This window comes from Capsicum annuum, chromosome 8 (genome assembly GCF_002878395.1).
Source record: "Capsicum annuum cultivar UCD-10X-F1 chromosome 8, UCD10Xv1.1, whole genome shotgun sequence".
In the NCBI taxonomy this organism is placed as follows: Eukaryota; Viridiplantae; Streptophyta; class Magnoliopsida; order Solanales; family Solanaceae; genus Capsicum; species Capsicum annuum.
Window position 1 is genome coordinate 40660841 of NC_061118.1, and position 12484 is coordinate 40673324.

The following is a 12484-nucleotide window of genomic DNA, read 5'->3' on the forward strand; positions in this document are numbered from 1 at the left end:
CCCCCAATTCAGAATTCTTAAATTTGCCTACCCCTATCGTTTGTCTATCGATTCACAGCCTAAGACATGATACTATCGAGATTGGCATAATCGACATTCATTTCGATTTAAACAACCATCAATTAACACAAGCCGATATTCACTTTTTGTTAATTTCTGATTCCCACCCTCAAATTCATTTTAACCAACATGATTAATCTAATTTCATACAAGGTCAACAACAAACCATGATAAATGAAATTGTTCAACCAACTTATCAGACGCATCAACCACATGAATCACGCAAATCATAACATCAATATCATATAAAAACAAAAATAGGAAGAAACAGAGAAGAAGAATTGGACCTCAATTTTATTTCAAAGGGAGATAATCCTTCCGAATAGAACTGCATTCAAAGTCTCGAACCGAACATCAACAATGAAACCTCAACACGAACAAATCCAAGAATCAAAATAACCCAATCGACTGTTTTTTACCGATTTATCTTGACGCCTAGCTCAACTGGTAACTGTTGTTTTCTGGTGTGACGACAATGATCGACTTTAATGGAGTCGGGTCGATGCTTTTCGTAAATGAGTTTTGGATTCCGATGGTGGATGAGTCAGAATTCGAGAGACGACAATAAGGAATGAATTTTTGATCGCCAATTTTTGGAGTTTTGAACGGATAATGGTCTCTGGCGACACTTTGCTAGAAAAACGAGACAACCTCTGGCTTTTCCCTCTGTTTTTCCCTCTTTTCTTTCACTGTTTCTCACTGCTTTCTCTGTTTTTTACTTCTGTCGATCTCTCTTCCTCTCGATTTTTGCTCACTGTTTACTCCATTTTTTTGGTGAAGGTATGTGTATCATTATTGTTGTGTACCGTGTGTGTCTGTGTATGTATGTGGTGAGTTGTGTGTCAGGTGACTGAAAAAAATGAAAGAGTTTTTCATTTTGTTGCTGGATGTGTATGTCTTCAAGGGAAATTAAGGAGTATGTGTATTTTGTTGTGTGTGCGATCTGTGTGGATGAGTTTTTTACTGTGTGTATTCTTTCCAGTGAATATGAGTGATGAAGTATGTAAGAGAGTGAATTGTTGTTGAAAAAATTGGAGTGTGTAAGTGCATGCGTGAAGAGAGTTGTTAGGAGTGGATGGATTAGGTGGGGGTAAGGAATAGGTAGGGGTAGGGTAGGGAGAGGTAAATGAGTAGAAATTAATTCTTGGGGCGGACGAAATTACATGTCTACACATATGTTCGTGTAATCAAGACTAAGTTACAGAGACCAATCAGGACGTGGAAAGTTCAAGTTTCTATTTTTTAACTGTAGAACTTGATAATTTATTTTAAATGAGGATACATCTTTTTTGTTAAAATACCAAATGATACTTAGGTGCAAGTTTTGTTATGATATTTGCATTGAGCACCACAATAAATGGTTTTTATGGATGATCAGGTGATAAATGCTCTGTTGAATTTAAAAATAATGAACCACGAATATTTCATAAATGGGTATTGATTAGTATAGGAATTAGCCATTTGCTATCATTCTTATTTGTTGTCCGTTGGCTACTTCCAACTGCTTCTTTGAATATCCCCCTTGAATTCCTAACTTTCTGAATAATTTCTTTGGAGCACGATAAATTGATAGTACCTCAACCAATTTTCAATATTGGGCCATGCAAGGCATGGTCAATTCTTGTCTAGTTTGGATAAGAAGTAACATAAATTGGGCATAGGATCATGTATCCAGTAAGTAAGATAAATATTGGAGTATCCTTTTAAATGGGAAAAAGACATGGGTCGTCCCTTTTTAAAATAAATAATCGAAGTTTGGCCTGATGGACAAATTGTGTTCCTTCTGTTATTTTATTTTCATTTAGTAATTAGGTTTAGTTAGCCCAAGTAAAATATACTCCTTATCCTTTTGTCTTTCTTTTAGCAATAAATTTTCTTTTTTGACAGTTTCTTCCCAACAAAGGTCTCTCCTACATTATATCTACTCTATTTATTTTATTTTTTTAAAAAAAAAAAAAACTTAAAGATGACGCACCGATTTATTTATTACAAATACAAAGCTAACACACTCATTGTACGACTATCTATAGGTGAATTGATGCTTGCAATTAAATGTTAAAATACGTGGGTGGTCATATACTCCGATTTGCTATTTGTTTCTTTTATTTTTAAAATTTCTCTTCAAATTTATTCTCCTTTTTTACTACATCTTGTCACAGTTGATGTCTATTTCTCATAATCTTTAGAGGTTCTTGTTGTCCTGTGTAATCACTACATATAGCTATAATTGCTTGTAAATAGGTCATCGTATTTGTGCGTCCGAAAATTCTTCGTATAAGTGAACCCACTGTACTCTCCTATGGATAGAACATGTTTTAATAGTATTATATATATGTTATCATTGGGTATTAAGTTCTTGTGGTTGAAATCCTTGCTTGTGTTAGTCGTTAAATCAACATTATGTGTGGCATAAATCATGTTTACTACCTACACAGGTGTAATAGAATACGTGTAAAAACTATATAATTATTGTATAGAATATGTATTTGTATAAGATTTCTATAGACACTGTATCAGATGCCTATAGAAACTAATAATTATAGCATAGAATATGTATATGTATAAAAATTCTACAAAAACTGCATGAAATGTGTATAGACAGTGTATAATTGGTGTATAGATTATGTATCTAAATAATCATTACAACTAAAGTTTGTATAGGATATATATTTGTATATGATGTGTATAGAAACTGTATCATTGTTGTATAGAATATATATTTGTATAGGATGTGTTTAGACTATATATTTATATTATGGTATATAGAAATATATCTGTATAGGATGGTGTGTAAAAACTGTATAATTATTGTATAAAATATGTATCTATATTAAAGATACATGTATTTGCTATAATATATGTGTTGTATATATTTTTAAATGTATTTGCAAAATACACTCTTCTTTTATTTGATTGCAAAAAAAAAAAAAAAAAAAAGAGAAGTAATTACAATGCTACAAAATTGTATTAAATTGTTAAACGAATAAGAGAAACAATTAAAAGAGAAATTTACTTATTTATTTTTAAAATAAAAAGGAAAAACAAAAAAAAAGGAGGAAAAAAAAAAAACAGCGAAAAATTAGTGCAAAAAGTTTACTTCAAAACAGTTAGCTCAAATTAGTTGTTTAAAAAGGAAAGAACTTATTTTTGTATATTAAAAAAAAAAAAGATTAGCAAAATGGACAATCAAAAAGCTACTAATTGTCAATTTCGCTGGCCATTCGAGTGTCAGTAGTTTTCAGCGAATGATCAATTTTGTCCTTTCCCCTACTTAAATTGGGTACATTTTTAATCGATTTGGTAGAGAAACATTATTCCACATAATAAATAAATCCTTTTGTCATGAAGGAATAAAACAGAGGTTGATCTATCAAGATATGATGGCTAGTCATATAACGTTTACACGTGTTCTTAACATTCAAACAAACAAACGATTAACGTGCAACAGCTTAAGCTATAGCATTAATTCCCATGAACAATCCCTTAATCTGCTATTTTTTATTTCATCAGATCTCAAATCTCAAACTATCATCTTCTTTTTCCAAGAAAAAAAGAAAAACCTATTAAATGGTCTCCTCGTTAATCCTTAGTCCTCTTCTTTCATTTTAATTACATTAGTATTGTAACAGAGCATTTTTGCATGGGAAATGTCATGGCTTCTTCAAAAGCATCATATACACAGATTCTTGTAGCGTCTTCCATTGGATTAATTCTTGCTGCTGCTGTGCATTATCGCCTAAAGAAAATTCGTGACCAAAAAATTGTTCCTCGAACTAAAGTTACCAATACTGGCCAGATCCTTAGGTTTGAGAGTTTTTCTCATTATGTAGGTAATTATTTCATTTCATGGACCGGGACCCTTTTAGGATTTCTTTCTTCCCTTTTTTTTTTTCGGGCTGTGGAGTGTATTATATATACATGTATGAACACATGCAGCTAGACAAATGGGATTTGCTGACAAGAGGGAATGTCCACATTTATGCAAATTAGCAGCTGAGTACATAAGGAAATCAGAAGGATGTGAAGAAGATATATACAACTTCTTTTCTAATGAACCAGATGCTGATTCTCTCTTCATAAAGTTAGTTGAAGAATTTGAGAGATGCATCCTTAGTTACTTTGCATTTCATTGGACCCATGCTTCTCATATGATCAGCCAGGTATATACTCTTTGATGATCTGGAAAAATTAATTTAATAATCTTAAGGTAATCATCAAAACTATATATGTATTAAGATGTTATTTTCCTCTTATTACATGATCTTTCAGATTTTGAGTGCTGACCATGCAGAGCCAAAAAAGAAGCTAAAAAACATTGTCATGGCTGCCACTAGGTATTACAACGTCAATTATCCAATTATTAGGATGATATCATAAGTTTATCTTCAACTAAAGTATATTTGAGAGATGGATCAATTTAACTTATATGCACGGACAAAATGATAATGAAAATTACATACTACTATCAATTACGCCATAGAAAGTTATTTTCCCAGCTGGTATTCCGCTTAAATTTATGGATAACTAGCTACCTAATATATAACTTAAACTCTTGTCAATATAATGAGAGTGCCTGCCTGATTATAAAATGAAAGGGAACAAAGATTTGAAAGGGTAACGAAGAATCTGAAGGTTGCAAGAGTATTTACAACATTAGTTGAAGAGATGAAAGCAATAGGGCTTGTTTCAGCAGATGATTCACAATGCACTGATGTGATGGTTCCAATGGCTCACAAAGATAGAAGCCCAGTCCTCCTCTTTATGGGTGGTGGAATGGGAGCTGGCAAAAGCACTGTGCTCAAGGACATCCTCAAGGAGTAAGATGTATATTTAATTTTGTAAATCAAAGTACATATAGCAAATTAGTCATCATGATCATGCATGTGGACTTGCTTTTTAAACTTAATTAATTTATGTGAGTTGTCTCTACATATCTGTAGACCATTTTGGGCAGGAGCCGCAGCTAATGCAGTTGTAATAGAAGCAGACGCTTTCAAAGAATCAGATGTCATTTACAAAGCCCTTAGCTCCAGGGGACATCACAATGACATGCTTCAAACTGCTGAATTGGTAATATGCTTCTCAAACTACTCTGCTCTAGTTGAGTGGGTTTGGATAATTTAGAGTACTTTTTCAACTCATATATTTTAAATAAAATTGATTGTTGTCACACCTAGCCATAGCATGTTGTAATCTCTTTCAGATGACTAAATTGGACTATAGACGGGATTGAGCTGACAGCTCTATCATTATATTTCCATATATCTTCTCAACCATACCACCTGAAAAACATTAATAGGTACATCAGTCATCAACAGATGCAGCATCATCCCTGCTTGTAACAGCGCTTAATGAAGGGAGGGATGTGATAATGGATGGTACACTCTCTTGGATACCCTTTGTGGTTCAAACTATTACCATGGCCAGAAATGTTCACCGACGCCGTTACCGCATGGGTGTTGGCTACAAAGTGGAGGACGATGGAACTGTAACTGAGAGCTACTGGGAACAGTTGAATGAAGAACAAGAGGCCACAGATGGGAATAGAAGGAGAAGACCCTATAGAATAGAATTGGTTGGAGTTGTTTGTGATGCTTATTTAGCTGTCATCAGAGGAATAAGGTAAGATATGACCTTCCTACAAGCATGTAAACAAAACTTCCATTCCCTCAAGGGTTTAATTAAGTTATGAGTTTAACTTTTATAAAATAATTTCTACACAATCAACTCTCCATCCATGATAAAAAGTGAGATTAATAACCTAGAAATAAGGCAGATAACCTGCTACATACAAGAAGTTAAAATACAATGGGGATATAAAAATTCTTTACACTCTATGTATATACAAGTTAAATTCTTAATTTATATACCAGGACAGTACAGATTTTTACACCATCAGATAGAGCAATCAATAACCATCTAAATAGTAAAAGATCAGACTGAAGCACAATGATATATTATATATAGAGAAGGAGAAGGAGAAATGCACTTTGTTCAATTCTTTCCAGTATTTTGTTAATTTTGTATTTTGTGGTTGTTTATTCACAGGAGAGCTATCATGTGATTTTGTATTTTGTGGTTGTTTATTATCAGGAGAGCTATCATGTGCAGAAGAGCAGTAAGGGTCAATTCACAGCTGAAATCACACAAGAGATTTGCCAGTGCATTCCATACATACTGTCAGCTAGTAGACAATGCAAGATTATACTCCACTAATGCATTGGAAGGCCCTCCTAAGGTACAACTCAACAACCAAACAACTTCCTACAAATATCTTTTGCTTTTCTATTTGTTTCATTTGTCAGGAACAGTCTTATAATCTAAGCATATGTTTCATTTGTCAGGAACAGTCTTATAATCTAAGAATATGGTGTGTTATTATGATACTAAATGGGATACTCCCTCTTTTCTAGTTTATGTGACCATATTTTCTTTTTAGTCCGTCCCTAGAAGAATAACAAGCTCATACTATATATATAAATTTGGAAACATCTTAACTATAAACTTCTAATTTTAACTATAAGGAGAAGCTTTTACAGCTACCTAAATACTATGGCATGTTTAAGATTACAAGTTTCAAACTTCCAACAAATGCTGTCATGTTTAAGACCACTGGATGCAAAAATTTCCTTTCTTTTACCCAAACGCCTTGCCGAGTCAAATAACGTCACATAAACTGGGAGTATTTGCTTACTCCTATAAATTCTAATTTTCATGTGGTTTATTCCAACAGATGATAGGGTGGAAGGAGAAAGAAAGGACACTACTAGTTGATCCTGATGAGATAAATGTACTGCAAATAGTTGGAAGGTTGAATGATGGAGCAAACTCCATTTATGAACTTTACAAGAACCCTCATCCAGCTTTTCAGGCAGGCTCTGTTTGGAAAGATATTGTCTTGTCACCTTCTAGGCTCAACATTCAGAAAGAACTCAAGTATTCCATTCAGAAAGTTGAAAGGACTCGGCTACCTGAGTTAATTTCTAGTAGTTCTGATAAAATCGTAGATTAGTGTTTTAATTGTCACAACTTATTTTGGCACACTTAATTATGTGTGCAAAAAAATTAAAACTAGATTGATAAAACATTCTTCTTTCTGTATACGATGATTGACCGGGCTGCCATTTTTTTACTGTATAAGATAGTTTCAGTGGTAGGTTTCTTAATTGGGTTACTGACTTGTTATATCTTAAATTATTGCTAAACTGACTGTGAGGAATGGTTTGGGTTTTGAAATGAGAGATGTTCCTCTAAATATTAATGCTTCTTTTTGAGAGGAACCAAAAGTATACCAATTTGACAAACAATAAACTAATCACAGTAATTATCTTACTAACCAACTGACTCTAATAATTTGAAGCTATCAATAATATTCATCTCCTGCACTAAGCAAACAGAGTCTTAACTTTTGATTATACTCTCTCCGTTCGCTCTATACTTGTTCACTAGTTTCCTAATTTGAACCAAAAGTAAACCAATTTGACAAACAATAAACTAATCACAGTAATTATTTAACTAACCAACTGACTCTAATAATTTGAAGCTATCAATAATATTCATCTCCTGCACTAAACAAACAGAGTCTAACTTTTGATTATACTCTATCCGTTCGCTCTATACTTGTTCACTATTTTCCAAATTTGATTTTCACAAAAAATTTCTATGTTTCACCCTTAGCATTAATTACTTATTTCTAAATCATTTTTCAATACTTATTACTCCCTCCATCCCAAATTACCCATCTCAAATTTCTTAATTTGATTTCTCAATTTACTTGGTTTTTTTTTAGTAATCAAGAAGAGACAAAAAAAAATTTCATGTTTTACCCTTTGCATTAATTTTTTTTTTTCAAATTAAAATGTAAACATCATTTAATAGGGGTACTATGATAAATTAGACATGTTATTAATTATTTTTCTTAATCAATGTGTCATCTCAATTTGAAAAGGATAATTTGAGACGGAGGGAATACTAAACATCTATTAATAGGAACAATATGATAAAGTTACTATATCAATCATTGTTTTCTAAATGAATGTGTCATGTCAAAAGGTACAAGTAAAATTATTTTCTTAATGGGCGTGCCATGTTAAAAGTGACAAGTAAAGCGAACAAAGGGAGTGTGTTCTTGATTGCGGTAGCAGGTGAATCCAGCCTTGGTAGTTTTATGTGCATATAAATAGATTTTTAGAACAGAACATATCTATATCTGCTCTGTTAGTAAAGCGGCTCAACAAGATAACACAGCTAGTTCTACTATCACATATGCTGTATTTGACTAGGTAGAGATCATGCATTAATTTGAAATCCAGGATGAGTGTGGCCAGATGCATTTTCTTTGAATATATCGAACTCATTTATAGTACTAATTTGAAAAAAGTCATCGTGTACATCTAAATTTTATTCAAAAAATTAAAGACACATTCAAACTATTATGACGACCTCTTACACACCTCAACTGTATAAAAGTGAATTTATATCCACCCTTGCACACCTACAATCAATCACATGATAGGAAGTGATTCACACTCGTGCCATGTCACTGCCTCGTCACTGCCACATCAAATTTTCCATCAAATTTTATTTTTAAAAAAAATTCATGTCACCTAGTTGCATCTTCTTCACTACAACAACACCAAACCTCCATCAAACCACCGTCGTCATCATCATGAAATTCATATCTCCACCACAACTAAATTCACGATTGGAATCATCCATAAACATTGCCACCATAACAAAATTACAAAGAATCATCATACATTCAAAAAACTCACCATCAAAGTATACCAAAAAATAGACTCATTTCGTCATCATCTCTCTTTCTTTGGATCAAAACTTTAATTTAAAACTTTCTTGCACTGCAAATTTTTCAATCAGTATTTAATTACACTGTTAAGAAATCCATCTCAAGATCCAAATCATTCTCTACCAAATCTACCTTCGTTGCCATCATCGGGTTTAAGCACAACCCCAAACACAAATTTCATCATCTGCCATCAAAATTGCACCATTTCTACAGTTAATTATAAAAAAAAAATGATATATCACCATCAATTTTATCATTCACCATTAAATATTATCATTATTAGAAATTTTGTTCAAGCTCAAGACGGAGAATGATGAAAAATATGTAATCGATTAATTAATAAGAGAAATGAAGTGGTTTTGAATAGAAAAAGAAAGGAGAAGAGAAGATGAAAATGTCAAGAAAAAGAAATGAAGAAGTGGCTTAGGGATGTTCACGGAGGATGGACTGTTTTTTAATTTTTTTTCTTTAAATTTTACTCCCATACGCGCTATTTTATTTTTTTTAAATTTTGTTGCCACATCGGCTTCTGGGTGAAAATAAATTTACGTTTAAGTAGTATAGGGGTGTAAGGGGTCATTATAATAGTTTGAGAGTATCTTCGACTTTTCGAATATAGTTTAGGAGGTAAACGATCACTTTTCCCTACTAATTTATATACAGAAAAACATTCTCAATCAACTCAAACCTTTGTCATGGCTAATATGGCAAAAATTCCCTAGATAATTTTAATATACAGAAAAACTAAAAGGTATGAAACCATTGCACATGCCTGTCAATCATCTACAACAGCCCTTGAATGACTACTTCCATGCTTCCTCCAAATGCTATCGTGGACCTGATAGCCGAACAGCTGAAAGATAAGCATCACTGTTGCAGTCTGATGGTGCAGAGGTGCCTGATGAAGTACCCTCCCCACTTAGTGATTTCAAGAAACTTGAAAAAAGTCGTGACCCCATTTGAGAAGCAACTGGTGGTGAAGGGACATGGCAGAGTCCTTCCAGCATTTGCACAACCTTAGCCATGGATGGCCTGAGAGACGTGTCATCCTGTATACACCACAAAGCAACTTTAATTGCTGCGGAGACCCTCTCGTCTTCTTCTTCAACTTTTAAGTTCCTATCGATAAGGTCTTTCAATTTCCCCTCTTCCATCATCTTAAAGGCATATGAGGGAAAATGGGATTTCTCCGAACTTTCTGAAGGATCATAATTCTTCCTACCTCCAATTATCTCAAGCAAAACCATCCCATAACTGAAAACATCACTTTTCTCTGATATGGCATAATTTGTGATCCATTCTGGTGCGAGATACCCTCTTGTACCCCTCATAGTAGTGAAAACATGGCTCTGCTCTCTGCTCATCAGCTTAGCAAGGCCAAAATCTGAGACCTTGGCGAGGAAATGATCATCAAGAAGCACATTTTCAGGTTTGATGTCGCAATGCACAATTTTTACATCACAGTCCTCGTGGAGGTAAGCTAGGCCTTTTGCTGTACCAACTGCAATATTATATCTTGTATCCCAGTCCAACATGAATTCCTTCTTCTTCTTAAAAAGCCACTTCTCTAAAGAGCCATTTGCCATGTATTCATAAGCCAGAAGCCTGTGTGTTCCTTCAGCACAAAAGCCTCTCAGTCTCACCAGATGAAGATGATGGATGCTGCCTATAATACTAACTTCTGCTCGAAATTCTTTCTTTCCCTGACCAATGCCTTCCAATTTCTTCACAGCAAGTCTAGTCCCATCTGGAAGAACCCCTTGGTAAACTGAACCAAACCCTCCTTGCCCAAGTTTTATTGAGAAATTATTAGTTGCATTCTGAAGTTCTTTGTAGCTAAAACGAATTGGCATCCCTGATAGGCCGTCCAAGAAATTGTCTTCTTCTGAACTCCCCCTTGCAGAATCTGGCAACTTGTTGTTCTTTATCCTCTGACAACGGATACCACAATATATTAGGCCAAGAATGACAAGAGCTGTAGAAATGACAATACCAAAGATAATAGGTAATCTTCCCTTCCCACCTCCACCTTCACCACTATCCCCATTCTCCTGGCTAGCTGAAACTTTAATATATGACTTGAAACCAGCTCCATTAATCGAACCTTGTAAACTTCCTATTTGGTCAAACATAAAACAATTCCCTGAAGAGCTATCAAAGAACATTGCAGCACATGAGCAATTGCCAAGGCAAGAAGCTTTGCAAGCATTTAAATCAGTTTTAGGAGAGGGAGAAACAAAGCCAAGTGCAAAATAGCCAAGACCATCCCCAGCATCTACAAGCTGCACATGTTTATTGCAGAAGGAAGCACTCTGAGGTTTGCAGGATGGAAGGGCTGATGGGCACTGGCACTTGTTACCACTATAACAAATGAAATATGGATCACAAGAAGATGGCCTGCTGCATTCATCTTGTGGAATTCTTGTCCCAGAGGCAACAATGGAATCGTCTAGAAGAATGCTAAAAGTTATGTAACCATCTTCTCCAAGAAGAGCCATTCGTGTGGCATTTGTGGCATCTTTATTATCAGGGAATATAAACTGCCAGAGCAGCACCCTCTTCTGATTATATATTTTCCAAGAATTTCCATCAAGAACTGCTGAAGTGACATCTCCTCCAACTTGATTGATGGTCTTTCGTTCATCTTTCCCCATAGCCCAATAAGGCTGTGGAGGCTGGAAACTTGCAGAAAGAAGCATATCCCCAGACTTAAATTCAAGTGAATAGCTCAAGTTATTGTTGTTGGGACTGCTTACAAGCTTCATTCCTTGAGTGAAATTCTGGGCTGAGAGGAGAGTATCAACAGGATGACTGAAGCTTTCCCAAATAATGGTGTTACCATCATTTCCAACCAAAATTAGATTACCTGAGTCCCTTAATTCCATGAAAGAAACTCCTTTGTTAACAGTATTAGAAGACCAAATTGTTGATTTCCTACCCCCACTTTGCAAGTAAGCATTTCCAGTCTTATCAAAGACAAAGTTATCAAAATTTCGAACAGGGGAGCCTCTGTTAGCTGACCAAACGATGGTAGAGCTACTCACATGGATGACCACAAGAAGGAACAAGGTAACATCTTTAGTAGGGTTAAATCCAAATGCGAATTTGGAGTTGTTGGAAACAAGAATTAACCCATTATTGTCTATCCAAGTCATTTGAGACCCTTGAAACCCCAGATTCAGTCTGCCTTTATTCTGAACACTAGCTATACAATTGTCAGGAAAAAACAGGAGGATGATTACTAAATAGAGGGATCTCCAACACCCCATCACCAAAAAGTAAAAGAAACTGTTCCTAAGAGAAAGTCACGATTTTAACAAGAAGAAGTATGGTTTACAGGCAAAAAGCTTAGATTTGGACGAAACAACTTAGGGAATTCTAAGGAAAAGTGAAGAGTTTTTTTTTTTTGGTTAAAACACCAAAATGGTTGACATTCAAAAGGAGTAAAACAGGCAATCAGAATTATTATTATTATTATTATTATTAAAAGTGAAGAGTTTTTTTTTTTTGGTTAAAACACCAAATGGTTGACATTCAAAAGGAGTAAAACAGGCAATCAGAATTATTATTATTATTATTATTATTATTATTATTATTATTAATAATAATAATAATAAT

The 12484-nt window shown here is 34.2% G+C and overlaps 2 protein-coding genes across 2 annotated transcripts; one reads left to right on the forward strand and one right to left on the reverse strand.

Moving 5' to 3' along the window:
• The first annotated feature begins 3439 nt into the window (after window positions 1-3439).
• On the forward strand, window positions 3440-7315 carry LOC107857252 (calmodulin calcium-dependent NAD kinase-like). The gene is made up of 8 exons (XM_016702180.2): window positions 3440-3890; window positions 3997-4220; window positions 4330-4394; window positions 4656-4877; window positions 5001-5130; window positions 5360-5682; window positions 6154-6298; window positions 6794-7315. The coding sequence occupies exons 1-8, from the start codon at window positions 3701-3703 to the stop codon at window positions 7070-7072; spliced, it is 1578 nt and encodes a 525-aa protein (XP_016557666.1). The 5' UTR covers window positions 3440-3700; the 3' UTR covers window positions 7073-7315.
• A 1442-nt stretch (window positions 7316-8757) lies between these two features.
• On the reverse strand, window positions 8758-12347 carry LOC107846825 (G-type lectin S-receptor-like serine/threonine-protein kinase SD2-5). The gene is made up of 2 exons (XM_016691104.2): window positions 9639-12347; window positions 8758-9050 (listed from the first exon to the last, which is right to left on the reverse strand). The coding sequence occupies exon 1, from the start codon at window positions 12133-12135 to the stop codon at window positions 9694-9696; it is 2442 nt and encodes an 813-aa protein (XP_016546590.1). The 5' UTR covers window positions 12136-12347; the 3' UTR covers window positions 8758-9050; window positions 9639-9693.
• Between the last annotated feature and the right edge of the window lie 137 nt (window positions 12348-12484).